The sequence below is a fragment of the Hypanus sabinus genome, chromosome 6, assembly GCF_030144855.1.
Source record: "Hypanus sabinus isolate sHypSab1 chromosome 6, sHypSab1.hap1, whole genome shotgun sequence".
Classification (NCBI taxonomy): domain Eukaryota; kingdom Metazoa; phylum Chordata; class Chondrichthyes; order Myliobatiformes; family Dasyatidae; genus Hypanus; species Hypanus sabinus.
In genome coordinates, this window is record NC_082711.1 from 28,758,813 (window position 1) to 28,784,478 (window position 25,666).

A 25,666-nucleotide genomic window follows, 5' to 3' on the forward strand; every position below is an offset into this window, starting at 1 on the left:
ATGGGGAAAAGGCAGGTAGATGGAGCTGAGTTTATGGACAGATGAGCCATTATATTACTGAATGGCGGGTCAGGCTTGATGGGCCGGGTGGCCTACTCTTTCTCCTATTTCTTATGTTCTATGTTCTAAAATGCATTTAACAAAGAAAAATAAACATGCCATCCTCTTACCAGTCCTAACTGCAAATATAAAGAGGAAAAGCAATAAAGAAAGTGGCGGGAAAAGATCCATTGGTAGGTTTTTGCCTTTCCATGCTGAAGCAATTAGCTCAGTGATCGTGCATGCGTTTGAATTTCAAAAGGCTTTTGATGAAATCTCCCATACTGTTGATTGGTCAACAATATGTTACACACAGATTCAGGGGTAGCATACTGACATGGACTGAAAACCAATTCAGGATAGGTTTCAGACAGTGTGATACATAAGAGTCTTATTTCTGATTGGCAAATGGTGACTACAGTTGTACTGCAGGGGTCAGTGCTTGGAACCCTATACAGTCACTATATAGTATTCGTCAAAGAATTTGCATGAGATTCTCCTGCCCTATTTTAAAGTTTGCTGGTTGAAATATAACTTTAAATGGGGTTTTCACTAGGAGAGAGATGCAAGAAGCTTGAAGCGAATATGGAGAAACCGCGAATAGTTGATGGTCATGTCGCAGAGAATGGGCTACAGGGAAATTTATTTATTATCTATTTTTATTGTGATACAACGCAAAATAGACCCCTCCAGCCCTTCATGCTGCGCTGCCCAGCAATCCCCTGAAATAATTCTAGCCTAATCATGGGATAATTCATAATGACCAATTAACCTACCAACCGGTACATCTTTGGACTGTGGGAGGAAACTGGGGCACCTGGAGGAAACACACCTGGTCAGGGGGAGAACGCACAAGATCCTTACAGGCAGCAGTGAGAATTGGATCCAGTTCACCTGTACTGTGAACCGTTGTGCTAGCTACGATGCTACCGTTGGGTAGAAGGGACTGAGAGGAATGTTCTTAGAGGCATCAAGGGCTCAGTGGTCTGAATGGTCTCTTCAAACAAGGGAAAAAATGAGCATCCTATTTACAGCCAGTGCATTTCAAAAGCTTGGGCTGGGATTTAGGACAGTGTCACGGTGCATCTTGCACCCCACTTCCCAATACCAAAAGGTCTCATTCTCAATTTTTGATTTTTAATATCTACAGCATTATCCTAATACTTTATTTGCAGTGACTGAAATTTCAAAGATGATAAATCCTTTGAACCTCTCCAGATTTGAGCGCTGTTTGCTTTTCAGCACATTAGTTCCGTCTGTACTAATAATGTTTGCATAGACGCAAACTGCCATTGCCATAGCAACGCACTGCCACGGTACAGAATCAGATGTCACTGAAAATATTGCTCAGCAAATAAGATGTTTGTCTCTACAGTATGACCATCAATCTTCACTGTTATCTTAACCTAATGATGAGCCAAGCTACAGTAATTTTGGAGTCGCCTCTTTTATCATTTTTCATGAAGAACTGTGAGATCACTTCAGGAAAACAGTACATCAGTGCCAGAAAAAAAGTGTGAAGTACAAAATGTCACACCGCAGGGTAGATTTTATTTGACCGCATGCTTTGCAGGTCTCCCATCTCACATTCTCCATGTATCAGGCTACTATATCCTACTGCGTGCAGGAGTGCATATTTATAGAGCTGCATTAAATAGTAATGAAATTGCCATTTTTCCAGCAAATCTTCAAATGCTGGAAATCCAAAGGAGCTGTGTAGTTGACTCTGTGGTTAAGAAGGCATACGTGGAATTGAATTTAGGAGCCAAGAGGTAATGTTGCAGCTATATAGGACTCTGGTCAGACCCCACTTGGAGTACTGTGCTCAGTTCTGGTCGCCTCATTACAGGAAGGATGTGGAAGCCATAGAAAGGGTGCAGAGGAGATTTACAAGGATATTACCTAGATTAGGGAACATACCTTATAGGTTGAGTGAACTCGGCCTTTTTTCCTTGGAGCGAAGGAGGATGAGAAGTGACCTGTTAGAGATGTTTAAGATGATGAGAGGCATTGATCGTGTGGATAGTCAGAGGGTTTTTCCCAGGGCTGAAATGGTTGCCACAAAAGGACACAGGTTTAAGGTGCTGGGGAGCAGGTACAGAGGAGACGTCAGGGGTAATTTTTTTACTCAAAGAGTGGTGAGTGTGTGGAATGGGCTGCCGGCAACAGTGGTGGAGGCGGATATGATAGGATCTTTTAAGAGGCTTTTGAATAGTTACAGGGAGCTTAGAAAAATAGAGGGCTATAGGTAAACCTAGTAATTTCTAAGGTAGGGACATATTCGACACAACATTGTGGGCTGAAGGGCCTGTATCGTGCTGTAGGTTTTCTATGTTTCTATGTTTTCTAACCCTGGAACTGTGGCAGCAATTAGGACTGGGACACCAGGTACCTCTGGGTCCAAATCGAGAAGCTTGAAAATGGATCATGTGGCACAAGATGGCAGCGAAGACAAGTTCCCAGGAAAGGTACGTGGCTGTGGTAGCGGGTCTTTAGCTTGTGTTGATATTAAAACTAAAAACACATTTCACTGTATGATTCGACCTACACGTGATAAATAATTGAATCTAAATCTGAATTAATTCTTCAGGTTCAAACTCTGCATCGGGTGGTTTGTTACTGCAGACTCCAGCATCTATAGTCTCTTGTGTCTCCGCTGTTTCAAATGAGGTATTAACTTCTTGTGTTGTGCTTTCCTTCAAGGACAACACACATTGTGTGACCACATTGCAGAAGAGATTCGTTCTGTCCTTAGGCTGAGCTTACAGTCAGTTTAATTCTCGTTTCCACTCCTTCTCTGACTTTCTTGTCCTTGGCCCCTCTCACTATCCCAGTGAAATATTTCACCACTTCTGGGAGAAAAAATTGCTTTACCTCCTCACCCTTCTAACCCTTCTTCCTATTACTTTAAATCTTTGCACAAAACAAACCGCTGGAGGAACGCAGTGGGTCAGGCAGTATCTGTAGTGGGAAATTGATATTTTCGGTTGAGGCCCTTTATCTGGACTAAAGAATCAGAATCCAGATGAAGACCCAGACATCGACTGCTCGATTCCAGGCACAGATGCTGAGTTATTCCAGCAGTTTGCATCAAGCTCCAGATTTCACCATCAGCCGCCTCTGGTGTCTCCACTACTTTCTGACCCCTCGACAATGCATTCTAGGGATACCAAGCACTGCAGCCGATCTCATGGGATACACATTCCTCAGTCTGAACCTTCACTTTCTGAAGAAGTAATTACAAATACACCATAAAAAAAAGTGCCCTGTATGGATGCATCACAGCCTGGAATGGCAAACGCTCTGCCCAAGGATCTGGTTTTAATTCCCGCCAACTGTCCGTAAGAAGTTTGGACCTTCTCCCTGTGACCGCATGTTTCCTCTAGATGCTCTAGATTACCCACCGCATTCCAAAAGTGTACAGGTGAGTAGGTTAATTAGTCAAGGGTGTAATTGGGTGGCATAGGCTCGATGGGTCCGATAAGCCTGTTCTCATACTATGAGGGATGATAGATAAGTTCATGGCCTAAGGTAGAAGGAGCCAGTTTTAGAAAACCCAGCACATTTATTTTTTAACACAGTCCCCTCATACATTTACACACTTAGTCCAGTGGTCGTGGAGCATACAGATCTTGGACCTCCAGAAAGTGTCCACAAATGGGTGATTGATATGTTCGTGGCCTAAGGTAGAAGGAGATGAGTTATACAGCTCTCGTAACATGCACATGCAGGTCAACTCTTTTGAGTGATTATGCAGAAAGTTTGACGTTAATAACTCATCGCCTTCTACTATAGGCCACAAACTTATCAATCACCCCAATGAATTATTAACTGATGAGTTATTAACGTCAAACTTTCTGCATATGGCCTGGGGAATCCCTTCGAAATGTCCTAGGTTTTCTAAAACTGACTCCTTCTTCCTTAGGCCACGAGCTTATCAATCGCCCCTCGTATATGCCTAAATAAACGGAATAAAAGAAGACTCTATAAGACAGTACAATCCCATCTATCAAGGAAACCATCCTCCCCTTCAATGGCTTCATCTACACTACACTTCCCACTGCTCCAGACACACTGACAACAGAATCAAGGACCCAGACACCTGGGTCATTCTCTCTTCTACATCTCCCGTTTGGCAGAAGATACGAAAGCTTGAGAGTATGTACCACAGACTCAAGGACAATTTATATACCAGAGTTATCAAACTCTTGGGTAAACCCCTCTCACAGGCTAAAGAAGCAGATTTTACCTCCCAGTCTACACTGTTTCACTTTATTTGTCTGTCTGTGTAACCCTCAGGTTCGGCTAGCAACTTCCAGCCCCACCAAACGTGTGAAATCTCGTTTGTGTGGATGCTGTGCGATGCGTTGCTCTGTTACAACTCTGCACCACAAAATATCAGACAGTACACCATATGCAATTAAACAACTGAGCTTTATAATTCTTAAATTGACTGTAAGGTTAATCGAGAAAACAAAAGAAAAAGGGCCCATTTTAATGAAACTTTCTAATGTGTATGGTGGAACTCGGGTGATTCCGTCCATTCGTTCTCCATCAAACTCCTCCGAGTGTCGTTGACTCCTGGACCTTCACTTCAAGTCCACTCCATCCTGCAGTCTACCAACTCTCCACTCACAGCTTCTCTCTTCATCTCTCGCTGACAGAAGACTGAGAATACCTTCTCTCAAACACGCAAGAAAGAAACAGCACTCCCCTCATTGGATGGGGCATGTTCCAAAACCCCTGTTACCTCTAATCATAACCCAAACACTGCTCATACAGAGAAACCATTACAGTAGCAGTGAAACCTCTCCCAGGGTGTTACACCTGCATTACGCTTCAACTGAAACACAGGACTCTTCATCTTGTCCATTATTCGACCTTAATGTACTTTTGTATGGAATAGACTTTCTGGATAGCACAGAAAGTAAATCTTTTTACTCTATCTCCGTACATGTGGCAATAATAAACCAATTCCAATTCAACAGAGGGAAAGTTTGTCTGGATAATTCCCCTCCGAGGAAATAAACTTGAGGCAAAACCCAACTATCAAGATGAACTGCATCTTGATTATCTGCACAGCACAAATATCACATTGCAAGACAAAAGTCCATGACAAGGTCCTGTATTGTTCACATCTGGCAAATCTGGCAGCACCTCATGTCAGACAGATTGCCCTCTGTAAGATGGGAATTATTTCCCTGTTAGGAAATAAAGAAGTTACAAACGGATTTGAGATATACGAGACCTGATAAAGGGTCACAGCCTGATACGTCAACTATTTACTCTTTTCCATAGATGCACCAGGCCTGCTCAGTTGTGTGTTTTGCTTGGATTTCCAGCATCTGCAGATTTTCTCGTGTTGTAGATATGGAAATTTTCTTCTTCCAGACGGTTAATCTAATCACTATTCTAGTTAGCCCCCTCCCACTCCCTCTGATCTGTTACCTCAGTCACTGCCTTGCACTGTAAACTCTTCAAACCAATTTATAATGCTATTTACATTGAAAATACATGCTGGTATTTATGAATTTAATATTTGTGTGGCCTCTGTCTGTTGTGGTCGACCATGGGTACTGCACCTTTGGTAGTCACTGGGAGTGGCTTCTCCAGGGTGCAAGCCAGGGCAGAGTTGATATAGAGATCCGTTTGTTACCCATGCAGTGGGACCCCCCTCTCCATGCTGATGACGGGTCCAAAGGGACGACGGAACTCGCTACAGTTTGGTGCCAGCAGCATCGCAGGAGTTGCCATGCCGGTGCTGGGTACAGCAGTCAGCCCCTTCGGGACTCCAACTCCGGATTTTTCCTCCGGGTTTACTCCCAAAGCCTTTCCCGTGAGCGGGTATAGCCGCAAGGCAGCAGAGGTTTGAAATCGGAGTTTTCCCTCTCCTAGATGAGCTACCATCCGTGGTTAACGAGACCCATCTACCAGGAGCACTTAATAATGATATTAAAAACCTATTTATAAAGCACTTTTCATACAGACGATGTAGTTTAGGGTGCTTTACAATGGGATAAAGTGCAAACATGAAAATAAAATAAAAATAAATATGAAAACCAAAGATGAAGTTGTTAGTTAAAAGCAAATTTAAACATGTAGGTTTTGAGCTGGTGATTAAACATGTTGACTGAGTCTGTATCCCTTACAGTTTTCGGCCTTGAGTTCCACCGTTTAGGAGTGTCGTTCAAAAAAGCTGGCCTGCCAATTATCTTTTGAGGGTGATTGTTTCAATTTAAGAGACAGGCAAAAGAAAATCTGAGAGTGCGAGCAGGGCTATGAAACAAAAACAATCTGTGATGTATTCCAGTCCCAGATCATTAAGAGCTTTGAAAACAAGCAAAATAACTTTTAAATCAATTGTAAAAGATTCAGGAAGCCAATGCAGAGTAGCTAGGACAGGAGTGATATGTTCCGTCATCCTGGTTTTGGTTAAAAGTCTAGCAGCAGCGTTCTGAATGAGTTGAAGTTTGTTAATAGATCGCTTTGGAAGACCAGTAAAAGGAGCATTGTAGTAAACAAGTCAATTGCATAATTATTTATTTAATATCCATACTTTAAACTCTAACCTTATTTTTATATGATTATTTATTCTTAATAATTGTTCAGTGTTGTTATTTTTTGTTGCACATCATGCCAATACATCACAGCATACTCCTCATACATATAGATACAGTATATAGTGAATAAAGTTGATCCTTGAATTCTGGGAACAACATGAGACATCATTCAGTCAGACCAATGTATACTAAAAGAATGTGAGGAAGCCGAAGACAAAGGCAGGTGCCAAACTTTAAATTCGCATGAACTGACAATGTCAGAAGCATCTCTCTGGACAGAAGCCAGTGAGGGGATTAGTCAACATCGCTGTGACTGAATCAAGGTTTCAGTGGAGTACAGCCAATATTGTTGGTGCAAGCAAGGAGCTCTCTGTTTGCTGGATTTAACAAACTATTCTGAATCAAAAGAGGTCAGAACCTGTCTTGAAATCTGTGCTGGAGTTCTGAAAGCAGAAACAGTCAACAGACAGATGGAAGGGAAAGCTATCCTGACAGTGGAATTTGGATGAGAATCAGAATCAGGTGCATTCATATGTCATGAAATTTGTTGTTTTGTGGCAGCAGTGCATTGCAGGACATAAAAAAGAATCAGTTACAAAGAAATAAATGAATATCGCAAAGAAGGAATAGTGAGGAAGTGTTAATGGCCGTTCGGAAATCTGATGGTGGAGTGGAAGAAGCTGTTCCTACCACTTTAAGTGTGGGTCTTCAGGCTCTTGTACCTCCTCCCTGATGGCAAGGGCCCTAAGTCATGGATGTCACCTTCTTGTGGTACCATGTTTTGAACATGTCCTCCGTGGAGTCTGGGTTAGTGCCCATGATGGATCTGGCTGAGTCTGCAACCCTCTGCAGCCTCTCACCATCCTGTGTGTTGGAGCTCCCACACCAGGTGATGATGCACTCAGTCCAAATGCTGTGCATGGTGCATGAAGCTTGCTAGGTGTTGCAGGATCTCACTTGGAGATGTTCACAGTACAGTCGGCCCTCCTTATCTGCGCGGGTTGGTTCTGGGACCCCAAGTGGATACCAAAAAACGCGGATGATCAAGTCCTTATTTAACCTGTCTCAGTGCGGTGGTCTTTAGGACCCAGCGGAACCCCGGACCTTATTTAACCTCAGTGCAGTGGACTTTAGGACCCGGCGCAGCTCTGAATCCTCAGTGTTTCTGTTCATGAAAATAATCACGATCAGGATTGGAAATAAAGCGGAAGTAATAAAGCAATTGGGAAGAGGTGAAATGCCATTGGTCAGTGGAAAAGCGTTAGGCTACAGTCGGTCAACGATCGGAACAATTTTAATGGAGAATGTGAAAGGCCCTGCCCCGATGAAATTCATATGTTTCTTAAGTGTTTTATATGCATAGAAAGGTAAAATAGATACTATATACTAAGACAAACATTTGACTAACTGATGCTAAGACTGGCCAGTTTTCAAAATCCGAAGGACGCGGCCTAGAAGACGAGTATGCCTGCGGGTTTCTGAGGTCTCGTGGCCCCGTGGAGGGGCCGATTCCAAGCCAGTGTCGCCGAATGAAGAGTCGCAGGAGCGAACAGAACATTGAGAACAGCGGACTGGCTGTTGGAGGCTCTATACTTGGCAAATCGCGCTCTCTCTCTCTCTCTCTGTCGTGAGAGTTTGTTGCCGATTCTCTCTGGCTGCACAACTCAGAAAAAAAAGCAGCGTGAGAGAATTTTAACACCGTAAATCAGAAAGTTGTTTTGTTATGTCTCACCTCTTGCTGTGAAAGGGGACACTTCTTTTTCCCTTTATTAGGGGGAGAGAGAGAGCCTGTGATGTGTCGAGTGAACGATTAGTTTTTGTTGTACTGCAGAAGATGGTCTTTCTTGGGGGCTTTGCTATTGTTTGCTTGGTGGGGGGAGGGTGCCAATGCTTCTTTGCGGAAGTGGGTGAGGGTGGGGGGGTCACTGCTTTGCTGCTGTCTGTGCATGGGAGGGGGTGTGGGGGGGGCTTTGGGGTTCTAATGTTTTAACTGTCACATTCTTTGGGGCACTCCTGTTCTCGTGGGTGTCTGTGAAGAACAAAAATTTCAAGATGCATGTTGCATACATTTCTCCTGACACTGAATGGAACTATCGAATCAGGGATTCACAAAGGAATATTAAAAGCAGGTGTGGCCAAGTTCCACAAGCTGAGGGAAAGAGAGAACTGACAACAGTAAAACATGGTGTGGTGGGAGATGAGGACAAAGGGAACTATTGTAGTTCTGGGAGAATATGAACTGAAATATGGGAAGAGAGTTGGAAATCTCTAGAACAGAGAAGAATCCTTGGGTGAGTGAAAAGGAAGCTATCTCAGTACAACTCGTATAAAAGATGTCCCTGGCAGAATAATTGTATTGGAGATATTACAAGAAGAGGGACAGAGGTGGCACCAGTGCATCTACTGCCTCACAGTCCCAGTAACCCACGATCAACCCTGACCTCCAGTGTTGTCCATGGTCTCCCTGTGACCATGCGAGTTTTCCCATGCTTTCTTCGCTTATCCCAAATGCACATGTACTGATTGGTTTGTAGGAAAGTGTTAGAATCAACAGGATAGAATGGATTAATGGGATTGTGAGGAGAATAAGTTAGGATTAGTGTAATGGCTGGCCGATGGCCTCAGCAGTCCAAAGGATGTACGGAAAATCGCATTGTCTTCTGACAGGAACCAGGGTGGAAGGGACTAACAATTTTGTGATGAAAACTTCTAATTACAAAGGGGATGAGAGAAAATGTGTCCATGTTGGTTGGAAGTCAGTGAATTTGTTCCAGATGCTGGTCATTAGCCTTCTTTTCATTCCTGTTTGTGATCACCAGATCTTTATTCATGCGCTTAGCACAGAGAGCCATGCTTGATTTTGAGAGAAGTTATTCCATAGGGCTTGATTAATGGGCTACATGCTAGGCAGTTAGTTGAAAGCCAAGAGTTCAAATCCTGAAACTGTTGATTACTAAAATGCCATTGCTAATTTTGACGGGTTTTAATTTGGCTATTCATTGCTTACATTTGTGGATTGCCTGACCTTCTTCATACTGGAATTGGTGGGTTCCCGCAGCTGAGCAGTCTTTATTCAGACTTACTAAAGTGCCATTCACTCAGCTGGTAATCAGCTTGTTTTCACCTGTCAAACAGTATTTCAATCCAATGATGATTAAGTCAATTATTTCGAGCAGCACCACGAATGTACAAGCTACATTGATGCTGATCAAATACTGTAACTGTTTCAAATTTCATTTCTCTGCAACACATAATGAAGATTTTAAACTTATATTGCAATTTCCACAGTACTCAGACCATTCCAGAGTGCTTTACAACCAATCAAGTGGCTTAGAAAAGTAATTAGACTTGCTAGGATATATGTGACTTTTGCCAAATATATCAACCCAACAGAGGGTGACACATAACACGAATCATATTAAAAGCTGCTGTTTAAAGAGACAAACATCCTACTTAATGAGTACCTTTAAGGGACAGTTCCTGTAGGATATCACGGAGGCGTTGAAGATCATTCGGCGAAACTTCGTATTTGAATACGTCTATCGCCGTGACCAGCTCACACCTCCCAAATATTCCATCTGCAAAAAAACAACAGGAAGCTTACTGAGTCACTGTTTGAAGGTCTACATGGCTCTTATAGCATTGTCTACATAAAGAAAGGGGAATAAAACACATCGACACATATTCATCATCACACAAAATGAAGGACCTTTCAGGTTAAGTTGACATATAGGAACTCAATCTCCATAAATAGCGATGCAGAACTTAAAACACGGAGAGGGGTTAAGTGTGTCAAAATGACACGCATATATAAGCTTGAAAACAAGCACTGTCACCTAACATTAATGATTTTAGTTTGAATTAGTCATTGAAAACTCAGAGAGGAGCACTGGGAGATGATCAATATACTAGTCACAAAGCTAATTACAGCATATTCACAACATTCCTGCTGAAGCTGTCAGCTATGGTCAAGCGTGGAATATAAATTGTACTTTATTATTTATCCTCTCCCCACACAAGGCAACTGCAATAATCTTGACTTGTCGGGTATATTACAACATTGATGTCACTGCAGCTCACAGTCTGCATGCATGAATAAAATTAATTTAATCAATGTGGCAAGAGGAGAAATATTTTAGATTGGAATATAAATGCACAGTGCCGCTGAATACCATAAAAGACAACCATTTGTAGAGTAGTCTGATCACTACAAAGACTCGTAAGTGTTTCAAAGTTGAGTTTAACTCAAGTTTATTACCACATAAACAAGTATACACTCAGTGGCCACTTTATTAGGTACACCTGTACACCTGCTTGTTAATGCAAATACCTAATCAGCCAATCATGTGGCAACAACTCAAAGCATAAAAGCAAGCAGACGAGGTCAAGAGGTTCAATAGTTGTACAGAACAAACATCAAAATGGGAAAGAAATGTGATCTAACTGTTTCTGATTGTGAAATGACTGTTAGTGCCAAATGGGGTTTTTTGAGTACCTCAGAGATCGCTGACCTCCTGGGAATTTCAAGCACAACAGTCTCTAGTGTTTACAGAGAGTGGTGCAAAAAACAAAATAACATATAGTGAGCACCATGGGTCTTGTCTCAAATCGTCAACTGTTTACTCTTTTCCACAGATGCTGCCTGGCCTGCTGAGTTCCTCCATCATTTTGTGTGTGTCACCTCCAGTACCTGCAAATGTTCTGGTCTTTGTAATGATAAACATGAAAGAAGAATGGCCAGACCGGTTCAAGCTGGTTCAAGGAATAACCACACATTACAACCGTGGTGTACAGAAGAGCACCTCTGAATGTACAACACATCGAACCTTGGATGGGCAAGAGACCATGAACACACACTTAGTAGCCACTTCATTAGGTACTGGAGATACCTCACAAAGTGGCCACTGAGTACTTATACAGAGCAGCAATGAAACATGAAAAGGGTCAATAACTCTATTGGCTGTTTTCATAGATCCCGCCCAATAGTAACAGGGGTATCAAGGAGCAGATAGGGAGGCAGATTCTGGAATGGTGCAATAATAATAGGGTTGTTGTGATAGGAGATTTTAACTTTCCTAATATTGTTTGGCATCTCCTTAGCGCAGGAGGTTTAGATAGAGTGGAGTTTGTTAGGTGTGTACAGGAAGGTTTCCTGATGCAATATGTAGATAAGCCAACTAGAGGAGAGGCTGTACTTGATCTGGTATTGGGAAATTAACCTGGTCAGGTATCGGATCTCTTGGTGGGAGAGCATTTTGGAGGTAGTGACCACAACTCTATCTCCTTCACCATGGTGCTGGAGAGGGACAGGAGCAGACAACTTGGGAAAACATTTAATTGGGGTAGGGGGAAATATGATGCCATTAGGCAGGAACTTGGGAGCTTAAAATGGAAGCAGATGTTCTCAGGGAAATGCATGGCAGAAATGTGGCAAACGTTCAGGGAACATTTGCATGGCGTTCTACAGAGGTATGCATCATTGAGGCAGGGAAAACATGGCAGATTTAAAGAACCATGGTGTACAAGGTATCTAGGAAATCTAGTTAAGAAGAAAGGAAAAGCTTACGAAAGGTTCAAGAAACTAGGTACTGTAGAGCTCTAGAAAATTACAAGGTTGCTCGGAAGGAGTTTAAAAATGGAATTAGGAGAACCAGGAGGGGCCATGAGAAGGCCTTGGTGATCAAGATTAAGGAAAATCCCAAGGCGTTCAACAAGTTTGTGAACAGCAAGAGGATGAGCCAGATCAGAGTGTGTCTGGAGTGGAGGAGGTAGCTGAGGTACTTAATGAATACTTTGCTTCAGTATTTGCCAGGCTTCAACATTTCGTTTAGCTTTCTTGGGTGGGACTTGGAACCACGATCTCAGACACAACAGATTCTGCAGATGCTGGACATCTAGAGCAACACACAAACATTCTGCTGCAACTAAGCAAGTCAGGCAGCATCCATGGAGGGGAACAAACAGTTGATGCTTCGGCCAAGACCTTTACTCAAATCACAAATAATGCATGCCAGTGACTCTACTTCATTAAGAGCTTGAGGAGAAGTGGTAAGTCACCAAAGATTCTTCAACTTTCTACGAACATAGAGTGGAGAACATTCTGAGTGGTTGTATCACTGCTTGATATGGAGGCTGCAAAGCACAAGATGAAAGAAGGCTGCAGGACATTGAAGACTTAGCCTGCACCATCATGGGTGCAACCCAACCTACCATCTAGGACATCTTCAAGAGGTCATGCCTGAAGAAGGCAGCATCCATCACCATCCAAGCCATTCCCTTTTCTCATTATGACCTCGGGGAGGAAGTACAAAAGCCTGAATGTTTCAGAAACAGTTTCTTCCCCTCTGCCATCAGATTTCTGAATGGTCCCAGTCAGAACCCAAAAACACTACCTCATTATTCCTTTTTCCACACTAATTATTTTGTAATTAACAGTAATTTAATGTCTACTCACTGAGTGCTGCTGCAAAACAACAAATTTCACATCATATCACATAAACCTGATTCTGCTATTGATCTTGCTTTATCTACAGTGTACTGCCAACAATTTCTGTTTGCATTTATGTAATGTTGACTCTGTTTAAGTTGATTTGAGTGTTGGATGTTTTGATGCCACATATTTGGATACATTGCTACCATAAAAGTTATCAAGAGGTATGGGAAGAAAGTGGAAATATGATATTGAGACAGTCTATCAGCAATGATTGCATTGAGTGTCAGAAGAGGCTCAAAGGCCAATTAGCCTACTCCCGCTTCCATTTTGTATGCTTCAATGGACAGGACATGCAGCAGATAAGTCAGTTCCACTAGAGGTTTCTTGTTTTAGAACCAAATTGCTGGGTCACGGATACCCAGTGATTCAGAAAAGAGATGAAAGCTTGCAACTACGTCACAATTATTCTGCCCTGTAATTAGGAATAAAACATAGAGGTTTCTTTTCAGTGAGTTATGATGGTGAATATATTTTAAAAGATTGCTGTTAGGTGTTGGGATAGCAATTCGATTGTGAGAGGCTCAGTATAGTATTAATTTTATCATTAATAATGGGACGGTCTGAATGGGATCCCAGTGATTTGAGTTCAATGCAACATCACACCACAACACCTAGTTCCCGCTCACTATTGCAGAATGCACTAATGCAACAATTTAAATATTAACCAAAGCGTAGGAAACATTTAGGACCCTGTAATCATTTGCATGTGCCTGAGAGAGTAGGTATGGCCTCAGTTTTGACATCTCGGAAAGCCCAGGCTTCTTCATCTTCCTTAATCTCCTGCAGTGATGTCCTGGAACTGGGCTCATTGATCTCTGATCACAACAATCTTCCTTTGTGTGAGATAAAACGCCATTCTCTGGCATGTTTTCGCTTTGGATTTCAGTTTTACAGGGACACCTTGAAGCTGGATTTGGATAAAATGCTACCTCAGCGTCAAGGGCAGTCACTCACACCTCAATTCTGAAATTCTGCTCTTTGATCCATGGAGGGACCAAGGCTGTGATGAGATCTGAAAACCAAAATACTGGTATCTATCCAAGAATTTCATCTCATTTCAAAGTAAGAAAATAAAATGTCATCCTCTAATAAAACGCATGAAGAAAATTCCCAGACTCAGAACCCCAGAGAACTTGGCTGTGATCTGGTGCATGTCAGGCTTTAACTCTGTGTCAGAGTTTATGCATTCATATTCCATTGACTTGAAGAGATAGAGCAATGAAGAAACTGAATTTCAGATGAGTCTCTGAACCAAGTGCTGATTTTTTATCCTGAGTACACATTAAAGGTCACGGGGTGTTATTCCGAAGGGCACGGGAGTTATGGATGATGTCTTGGCCAGGCGTTTTTTTTTCATTATGTGACATTTTCACATGATGGGACTGTGATAGGTACCAAAAAAATGAAAGCCCTTCACTCCTTAGAAAATTCATAATGAAAGGACATGTGGTCATTGTGTTGCTGGGCTTGGGATACATGACTGGATAGCACATCGAATGGGAAATGAATTGAGGGAAGAAAGTATAGAGGGAACACAAAGTACACTGCAGATGCTGTGGTCAAATCAACACGTACAAACAAGCTGGATGAACTCAGCAGGTCGGGCAGCATCCGTTGAAACGAGCAGTCAACATTTTGGGCCGAGGAGCCCTGACGAATGGTCTCGGCCCGAAACGTTGACTGCTCATTTCAGCGGATGCTGCCCGACCTGCTGAGTTCATCCAGCTTGTTTGAAAGTATATAGGGATTTGTCAGGAAGTTCAGGTGAGGAGTGAGAGGTGGTGCAAGGGGGACATGACTGGTAATTTCTGTGATGTTAATTTTATGAAATCCATGGATGAGACCACAGATACTGAATCTTGAACAAATCTTTCCACTTCACAGATGAAACACCATGGAGCCAAAAGCTTTAAATTGGCACTTCAGTTCGAGGCCTTGCGTCGGGTCTGAGAGGGGAAAGGAACTATTACCTATAGCAGTGTACAGGGGTGGAGGGGTGGTTAATGGGACAAGAAGCTGGACACAGGCTGGTAGATGGTAGGTGGCATCAGATGGGGAATGGGTGATAGGCAGACGGGACCAGATGGGGAGATGTTGGGCTGGGTGGTCGGGGAGAATGGGAGGGGAGGGAGATGTATGGGGAAACAGGAGGAAAGAACAAAGAAAGAAGAAACACACACAAAATGCTGGTGGAACACAGCAGGTCAGGCAGCATCTATTGGGAGAAGCGCTGTCGACGTTTTGGGCTGAGACCCTTCGCGAAGGAAACTGGGTGGCAGGTGAGTGAGTGGGGAAAGAGGATGACAGGGATGAGATGCCAGACCTGACTCTGGAAATGCAATATTCACACCACTGGGGTGTAAACTGCCCAAGTGGAATATGAGATATTCTTCCAATTTGAGTTTGGGCTCTCCACAGCGATGGTGAAGACTTAGGATAAGCAAGTTAGTTTTGCAGTGGGAAGTAAAGTTAAGATGACATGACACTGGAACCCTGAAACGTCCATTATGGACAGAGCGTAGGTTCGCTACAGATGGTTGCCTAGTCAATGCTTGGTTTCATAAGGTGAGAACTGAGTGCAGAAGACCAGGTTGGAGGGGGTGCAGGTGAACTTTGGTCTCATCTGGAAGGGCTGTTTAGGTCCTTGAATGGTGATAGAGGGGAGGCGGTATTTGTAGTGGAAAATACCAGTGGACAGGGATGGGTGGGTAAGTAAGAATGAGTGCATGAAGAAATCTCAAAGATAGTGGTCCCCGCAGAAAGCAGAAAGGAGGAGAAGATGTGGCTGCTGGTGGGATTGAAATGGAGCAGAAAAGAATGGCAGAGGATGATGTATTAGGAGCAGAGACTGATAGAGTGAAAGGTTCAAACCAATACTGCTGTTCTGCCTGGGGAGAAGCCATAAGGGAAAATGGGGGAAATATGTATGAAATCTCCATCAACTCTGACAGAGCGGAAACCACATTTCCGGATGGAGGAGGACATTTCAGAAACTCTAAAAAGCAGGCCTTATCTTGAGAACCGTTGTGGATGGCCTAGACAGATTATTTGAGAAAAGGGGACTGTATCATTACAGAGAGCAGGGTGGAAAGGGATAAACCAACATTCTCTCTCTTATCCTCCGGCTTCCATCTCATTCCCAATGTACTGCAATATAGAACAATAAAATACAGGGACAGACCCTTTGGTGCATGGTGCCTGTGCTGAAGACAATGCTGAATTACATTAAACTTCTTTTGTCTATATAAGATCCATATCTGTCCATTCACTGCACTTCCAAGTGTCTATCTAACAGTCTCCACCACATCAGCTACCACCACTACCCAGATGGTACTGCTGCTATTGTTCGGGTTGGGGCCCAGCCAGATTCGAACTCAGGACCACCCATCTCAAAGTCCAGCGGTGATGCCACTACACCTCCTCATTCTTCTAAACCCCCGCAAGTACAGACCCAGAAATATCCAATACTCCTCGTATGTTAACCCTTCATTTCCGGGATCACTCTCAGGAACTTCCAGTGGACCTTCTCCAATGCTAGCACATCCTCTCCTCGGTAAGGAGTGTGCAGTCCGACAAACGACTTATAAATCCTCAGCATTTCACCCTTGCTTTTAGAAGTCCAGAAGACAGAAGTCATAGGAGCAGAGTTTAGCCTTTCATCCTACTGAGTCTGCTCCACCATTCCATCATGGTTGATGTATTATCCCTTTTTAAGATGATAAGACATAGGAGCAGAATTAGGTGATGTGGCCCTTTGAGTGTACTCCAAAAAATATTCCAGTCCTCTTAAAATGAACCGCAACATTGCAGTTGCCTTTCTTACCCTTTGACTCAACCTACAAGTTAATCTTCAAAGAATCCTGCACTAGGATGCCCAAGCCCCCTGCACCTCTGATTACTGAATTAACTCCCTGTTTAGAAAGTAGTTTACATCTTCATTCCTTCGACCAAAATGCATGTCCATACACTGATTTCTGTCTACCATTCCTTTACCCATTCTCTGAACGTGTCAAAGTCCTGCAGACTCTCTACTTCCTCAACACTACTTGCCCCTTCCACCTATCTTTATATCGTCCACAAATAATGAATTGTCATGGCTTGAATCTTTGAGATACAATTATTACCTCAACAGTTGCTACTTGACCTGATGATTTCTCCCAGCATTCTGTTCTTGTTCAGCCTCCAATGTTCCCTCCCGAAAATCAGACAAGTTGCAGAAGGAAGATTTCCCAAATTGTTGCCAGTTTTCACACCCACACAATCACTTCAGGCTGAATGTTGTCTTATTCATTAATGTTGATTTGTAATTATGATAACTGAAATCTTGTTTGGGGAATGTGTGAGTTGCAAACTGTTCACGCACAACGAGAGTTATCAATTAGCGATACTTGACTTGATTATTTGGCAAACTATCCCATGTTTACCTAAAGGGACATTTTGCACATGTTGCTGAAGCAAATGCATTCTTTTCCCTCTAATGGAAGCCAAACAACTCATTTATGAGGTGTGTGGTGGATCATTAAATTTTGTAAAATATTAGATGAAAGTCTGAACAATTCCAAGGGACACTTCAACTCTTTGTGAGCTCACAGCATGTAAGGTGCTTGTACAAGTTAAACAGTGGAGGTTTGTTAAATGTTTGCTGATAGCAACTGGATTCTTTCTGGCCTCAGGCAGCAGTACCAACAGGATGTCTGCTGATGAACTCATGAATTGCTTGAATGAAAGAAATCACGCTGCATTAGTGGCACGAGAACAAAAGAAATGTTTGTCTGTGTATTTTGTTATGCTTGTGGATTTAACCCTTACTTGTTGAGGCACCTTGCCCTCAGTTCTCGGGACTTCACCTAGACTGGAGGAATTGCAATCGGTGCCTAGGGCCCAGACCCTGGGTGGTTTCACGAGTCAGAATCTGGAGATCCCCCAAGAACAGTGACAATCAAGTCCCCCAACAACAGAAACAATCAAGAAGAGACTGAGAATCGTGAGCCTTTGTGGAATTCTTACTATGCAGCATTTAGTGTAGTTTATTTGTGCTTTCTGTTTGATGATAATAAATTAGGCTTAAGTTACTTTGTTGTGCTTTTACACTTACTACCATGTCTCCTCGACATTCAAAATGTTCGGGTCACTTGTATCGGATCAACCCAGGGCATTACATAAGGACAAGGTTTTTCAGATAGCAAAGTTAATCAACTTATAGAAACTTCTTTCACCCTGCATTATTAAACCAGTCCCTGTCTTGGAAACCAAACATGTATTAAACGCATTTGTGTCTAAGATGGCTTTGTCTACAGTTCTAATGCTTCAGGTTAGATTGTTTCACCTGATTTCCTCCTAATTAAAGTCAATTTCAAATTCATTTTTATCATATTACCAGGAGGAACTCAGCAAGTCAGACAGCATCTATGGAGGGGACAAACTGTTGAGGCTTTGGGCCAGGGCCCTTCGTCGGGACTGCAAAGGAAGAAGCCCAAAGCTAGAACAAGATGGTGGAGGAGAGGAAGGAGTACAAGCTGACAGGAGATAGGTGAAACTAGGTGGGTGGGAAGGGTAAGGGGAATGAAATAATAAGCTAGAAGGTAATAGGTAGAAGAGATAAAGAACTAAAGAAGAAGAAATAATCTGTTAGGAGAGAACAGACCTTTACCACTTCTACCTATCCCCTCTTAGCTCTTACTTCATACGCCACCCGTCCACTTTCATTCTCACCTGGTTTCATCTATCACCTGCCCGTTTGTAGTCCTTCTACTCCTGCACCTTCTTATTCTGGCTTCTGGCCCCTTCCTTTCCAGTCCTGATGAAAGGTCTGGGCCCAAAGCGTCAACTGTTTATTCCCCTCTATAGATGCCGCTGACCTGCTGAGTTCCTTCAGAACCTTGTTTGTGCTTCTCAAGATTTCCAGCAGCTGCAGAATCTCTTGTGTTTATCATATTACCAGTTCAATTCCTCTTCACATCCTAAAAATTATCAGGAAGTTCATTTTAGAGGCTCAAGTGTTGGAAAGAAATAAATGAGGCAAACTCAGTTCGACACCATGCCTATGGTCTCCATTCCAACTCGTACACAAAGCAAGAAGAGAAAGAATGAACAGTAAGTTAAAATTAACTGGACACTTCATAACATCAGCACTGTGGCATGACATTTAAACTGCTCTTCTTCTGATGCTGGAAGATAAAAACTCAACATCTCTTGTCTTTATACACAGAAAATGCTAAAAACACTCATGAGATTAGGCAGCAGCTGTCAAAAGAGAAACAGATTTAAAATGTCAAAATCAGGTTTAATATCACCGGCATGTGTCGTGAAATTTGTTAACTTTGCAGCAGTACTGTGCAATACATAATAATAGAAAGAACTGAATTACGGTGTGTATATATACAGTATATATGACAGTTAAATTAAATAAATAGTGACAAAAATAGAAATAAAATAAGTAGTGAGGTGGTTCAATGCCCATTCAGAAATCGGATGGCAGAGGGAAAGAAACTGTTGTTGAATTGTTGAGTGTGTGCCTTCAGGCTTCTGTATCTTCTTCCTGATGGTAGCAATGAGAAGAGGGCATGTCCTAAGTGATGGGGTCATTAATAATGAATGTCATCTTTGTGAGGCATTGTTCCCTGAAGATGTCCTGGATACTATGGAGGCTAGTGCCCATGACTAAGTTGACAACTCTCTGTAGCTTACTTCGAACCTGTGCAGTAGGAACCCAACACCCATACCAGAGGGTGATGCAGCCAGTAAGAAGGGTCTCCATGGTACACATGTAGAAATCTGTGAGTGTCTTCGGTAACGTATCAAATCTCCTCAAGCTCCTAATGAAATATAGCCACTATGGTGCTAACCTACATCAGACGTATAGGCAAAGAGTCTCTCACCTGAAATGTTAATTCAGTTTTTCACCCCACAGATGCTGTCTGACCTGATGAGTATTTCCAGCATTTTCTGATTTTATATGTGACACATGTCACCGGATTCAATTACTTTTTATAAGCTGCCATCTCAGAGTTAGTCAGTAGCTGATTATCCCTCCTTAATCTGGGGTTGGAGATAATGATCTATTTGTTCCTCCCTACTAATCTGCCTCCCAGCACTTATCCCAAAGTGCTACTCCTGCCTGTTCACTTCCATTCAGGGCCCCAAACAGCCCTTCCAGGTGAGGCAACACGAGGCTTAATTATTAAGTATTTTTGATGATATTTTGTGTTAATATTACCACAAGGCGCCCCTCTGGGTCCTGATGAAGGGTCTCATCCCAAAAAGTCGACTGTTTACTCTTTTCCACAGATGCTGCCTGACCTGTTGAGCTCCTCCACCATTTTGTGTGTGTTGCTTGCTTAACACTAGTTCTTTTGTTTTGTTTTCTAATTCTCACACATATTAATTAGATAAAGAGGGGAATTGTGTTGTCCCAGGAAAGCAGCATCCATCCAAAGACCCCCAGGTCACGCTCTCTTCTCACTGTTAACATCAAGAAGAAGGTGCAGGAGCCTCAGGACTTCACACCACCAGGTTCAGGTGCAGTTATTACCCCTCCACCATCAGGCTCTTGAACCAAAGGGGATAACTTCACTCAACTTCACTTACCCCATGATTGAAATGTTCCCATAACCTATGGACTCAATTTCAAGGACTCTTCGTCTTATGTGCTCGCTATTTGCTGCTTATTTATTTATTATTTTTACGATTTCTATGTTTTTATTTTTGTATTTGCACAATTTTTTTTTGTCTTTTGCACACTGGTTGTCTATGCAATTGGTGTGGTCTTTTACTGATTCTATTATTATTGGATTTATTGAGCATGCTCTACAGGAAAATGAATCTTCAGGGTTGTATGTAGTGACATATATGTACTTTGAACTTGAACACTTGGATTTATTATAACATTGTGCAGGAGGACTTGCAGATAATACAGACTGCTGGTGTTGTGGGTTAGCACTGAAGCTTGCCAAGGGAAACAGCACAATATAGATCAGTTGCAGACATGGATGGAGAAACGGCAGATGGAACTTAATCCAGCCAAGGGTGAGGTGTTGCAGTTTATGAGATCAAATGTAAAAGGACAGTACCATGATAGCGACAGGGTCCTTAACAATGTTGAACATAGGGATCTTGGGGTCTGGGCGATAGCTCCCTGAAAATGATTGACAGGATGGTCGATAAGGCATGCACAGTAGAATTTAGTTCAAGAGTCAGGAAGTTATGTTGCAGCTTTATAAAACTATAGATGGGCCACATCTAGGTGTGTGGATGGCAGAGTCCGCATGGTCTGTTTATACAGTTCTCCAGTGCACAGAATTCCAGGCCGAGCTCCTTCATCAAGACATCAGAGTTATCAGTAGTAATTGGAAGTAGTGCTATTGAGCATTCAGCCAGAGCTGCCAAGTTTTCTTATCCAATTGGCATGACTGGTCAGAATTGTTCTGTTGGACAAGCATTTTATTAATGAGATATATTGATTAGAAATAAATGTATACAATATTAATTGTATTATGTAAGAGAGTGCCATGTTTCTTTTTTACATTCTGATTTTTCTAATGAAAGCTTGTCAAACTTAAAACTGTTCCGTTTCCACAAGCACGGTTATGGAAAAGGATTAGACAAGTCCCTGTGTTGAAGTCCAACACTGCGGTAAGGCCAATTTTGAGGGCGTTAGATAAGAACTTTCAAATGTTGATTGGGAGAGGCTGTTTGCAGGTAAAGGGAAGCCTGGTGGGTGGGAGGCCATTAAAAGTGAAATAGCATGAGTTCAAGGCCAACATGTCCATGGTAAAGCTGGCAAGAGTGGGGAATACTGGGTGACAAGAAATAGTGAGGTCCTGGTTAAGAAATAGGAAGCATATGTCAGGTATAGGGAGCTGGGGCAGTGTAGCAGTCTGTTTAAGAGGGAGATCAACAGGGCAAAATGGGGACAGGAGATAGTTTGGCAGATAAGGAAAAGCTGAATCCAGAGAGATTCTGCGGGCATGATAACGGCAAGAGAAACCAAGGAGGGTCCCTTAAATATCAACAAGATCATCCATGTGTGGAGAGCAATGTTCCCTTGAATTTGTTATGACCAGTGTGCACACAAATCTTGAGCTGTACAATTTTTTGCCCAGTGACAACATATGCATGCAGAATTTTATATCTAGAGGTATTCATTTTAACAGCTAACAAAACACTGTCAATAAGAACTTTGATCTCCTCTGGGCTTGATCGTTTTAGCTCTCATTCATCTGCCCTCACAAAACATACTTCGCCGGCCTGTAGCGGGTAATGAAGGATTTTCTTGCCAGAGCTTTTGGTTTAAAAAGTCAAGTTTACAAGTATCACTCCACTTCTTTCCAATTTCAAATTCCCCAGCAACGTTCGCATCACAACAATTCACGTAGGTAACACCAGTTTCTCATTTGTACATAAATATTTCTTGCAGCTGCACGTTCCTGACCTCATCAGCTTTCGGTGTAGCAGTTTCTACTGGATCATTAAGCTAAACTGCTTTAAATGAACTAGCAGTTCTACTGCTCTTCATGTCCTTTGCTTCTTTGTTATTCATCACAGTGAATCAATAGTATCTTCAATAAAAACAGTAAAAAGAAGCCAGTTCTGAAATCTGCAGGCGAATCATTGCAAGCTCCATGTTGACAAGACCGTCTGTGGAAAAGGAAACATGGATCTTGAAATATATTTAATATGCCATTGAGCTAGAGGGCAACGTCCTTTTATGCGTAGCTTAAATACCTTTTTGCACTAGTAGCAAAAGATGTGTGTGCGCACACAGGTGCACAACTTAGAGGGAACACTGGAGATGGGTGAGGCTCTCGAACAAATATTTCTGTATTTTTGTAAATATACTTCTTTCAATGGAGAAAGAGATGGAAGCTAGGAGCTCTGGGAAGTTAATAGAGATGTCACTAACAGTGTCCACTTCACAGAAGAGGAGCTGCTAGACATCTCCAAATGTATCTTCTCACAGCTACCATCTGGCTGGAGGTAGACAGGCCTGAAGTCCCCCATCTCAGGTTCAAGAACAGCGACACATACATATGAGTACCGGAGACTTTTGCATAGTACTGTATTTGGCAATATGGAGCAGAGAGCGAGTGTAAATCCGGTGGCAGCAAAAGGTGTAAGGAATGGTGAGGCTGGAGCACAGTATGAGGAGTGGGGTTTAGGTGGCAGAGAAGGAGTGCCAGGAATGGGGGAGGGGGGGGGGGGAGGTGGTTGCATGGGTGCAACACACCCAGCCATGAGGCACCAGGCAAGGTCATTTGATTCCAAACATTTGGTTTGTTGATTATTACAGAATGGTCTCTCTGGTGCTTCCTGCTTTGTCCCCTCCCCTTCTCCTTTTTCCAGCTATGATTCCCCTCTCCCACTTTCAGTCCACAATAGGGACCCATGTCAGAATCAGGTTTATCATCACTCACTTATGTCATGAAATTTGTTTGTTTTCATGGCAGCAGTACAATACAATACATAGAACTACTACAGTATAGTGCAAACACAAGGAATCTGCAGATGCTGGAAATTCAAGCAACACACACAAAATGCTGGCAGAATGCAGCGGGCCAAGCAGCATCTATAGGAAGAAGCACAGTCGACGTTTCGGGCCGAAATCCTTCATCAGGAATATACGCGCCTAAGACTTTTGCACAGTACTGTACTTCCCTTCAACCATTAAGTTCTTGAATATATCAGTACAACCCTAGTCACTACAGTTTAGTAACACCATGACTATTTTGATCAATTTGTAATAAAATTAACTTCATTTTTTGCTCTAATTGAGTTCAGTCTTGTAAATCATTTAGAATTTATGTTTAATCTACAGTACATTCTTCTTGTGAATGTTGTTCATATGACACAACGTGCCTGTGATGCTGCTACTGTACAAATGTGTTTTAATGCATCCGTACAGCATTCACACTTTGAGAACCCCATTTCAGATGTTTCCTGCAGCTTTCTGGGAGACGGAGTAATGTCCGATTCTGATTTTTGTTACACAGAAAAATCCAAGATGAAAGCGCTCCTCATTTTCCCCCAGAAGTCTGAACAATTCTGACATGAGACAAGCTGCAGCACTGTGCTGTGGACCAGCAATTGGTCCCAGTTGCCATGGTGACGCAGGATCTTTGGGATCATTTTTTGTAATTTTCTATCGGTCCTTTAGCCATCAAACAGAACCACAGATGCTGATTGAAGTAGCCCCTTAATAGATCTACATTTTTCTCTATTGTTATAAGAGCAAAAACCAAGCCCAATAATAGAGCATAAAACGAGCAAAGAAAATAACTTCCCCTTGATTAAAATCACAAATCTATCCCTTTCTAATATGATCAGACAACTGTTCACTAGATATGCTGAACTAATTCACAAAGATAACACAAACCAAAAATTAAACAATATGGCAGTGGAGACTTGAACGGCTGAATGATGTCCGACTTTGCTGTGAGCATTATAGGCTCTTTGTAAGTTGTTTAAATCCACTTAATTCTATTTTTATGTGTCTACACATCTTATTTACACCTTGGGTTGTGCTGAACTGGAACTTACCTTCTCTGTGAGGTCGAATGAGCTGGAAGTATGGAGGATGCAAATATCTTGTGACATGGCACCATCTGCACAGAGTACCCAGTGTATCCTGAAGCCCCACCCAAGACCACCTTGATGGCCTTTTAAACTGCTTTCCTCTGCCCCTGATACCGGGATATTTAAAAGCACTTCAACTATTCTGGACTAATGGCAAAATGTCAAAAGTGTATAAAATATATAAACCGGAAACATTTTTAATGGGATAAGATTGTAATCAAATGTGTACCTAAGTTAAGTAAATAAACAAATCTCATGCATACACATTGTACTGAAGATCAGCTATCCTGTGAAGAGGTACAAGGGCAAGTTCATTATGCAGCAATCCTCACTGCGAAGGAGTCCGATGCTAAGAGCGTTCAGCCTAATTTGTTTTAGGCATGCTATGTTTGTGCTGGAAGCGTAGCAATACCTGCCTGTTACCTCCAGCACATATTGTTTTGGTTATTGATGCAGATGGGAGTGTGCACAGGAGCGAGATATACCAACTAGTGGAGTGGCGCCGCAGCAACAAACTGGCACTCAACCTCAATAAGATGAAAGAGCTGATTATGGACTTCAGGAAGGGCAAGACGAAGGAACACATACCAACCCTCAGAGGGATCAGAAGTGGAGAGAGTGAGCAGTTTCAAGTTCCTGGGTGTCAAGATGGATATTGTATACTTGGATTTCCAGAAGGTGTTCAATAAGGTGCCGCACAAGAGACTTATAAATAAGATACAGATGCATGGACTTGGAGAAAGTGTATTGGCATGCGTAGTGGATTGGTTAACCAAAATAGAGAGTTGGTATAAATGGGTGTTTCTCTGGTTGGCAGACAGCGGTGAGTGGGGTGCTGCAGGGGTAGGTGCTGGGCCCACAGCTGTTTACCATTTACACTGATGATTTGGAAGAGGGGACTGAGTGTAGTGTAGCAAAATTTGCTGATGATACTAAACTGACTGGAAAAGCAAATTGTACAGAGGATGTGGAGAGTCTGCAGAGGGATATAGATAGGTTAAGT

At 42.4% G+C, this 25,666-nt stretch overlaps 1 protein-coding gene across 2 annotated transcripts in view; it reads right to left on the bottom strand.

Moving 5' to 3' along the window:
• Positions 1-25,666, bottom strand: part of ptprn2 (protein tyrosine phosphatase receptor type N2) — a 1,015,920-nt gene that overhangs the window by 727,460 nt on the left and 262,794 nt on the right. For both annotated transcript variants that reach the window (XM_059971881.1, XM_059971880.1), the window contains exon 3: positions 10,064-10,177. In XM_059971881.1, the coding sequence (XP_059827864.1) occupies positions 10,064-10,177 (114 nt within the window). The remainder of the gene's footprint in view (positions 1-10,063; positions 10,178-25,666) is intronic.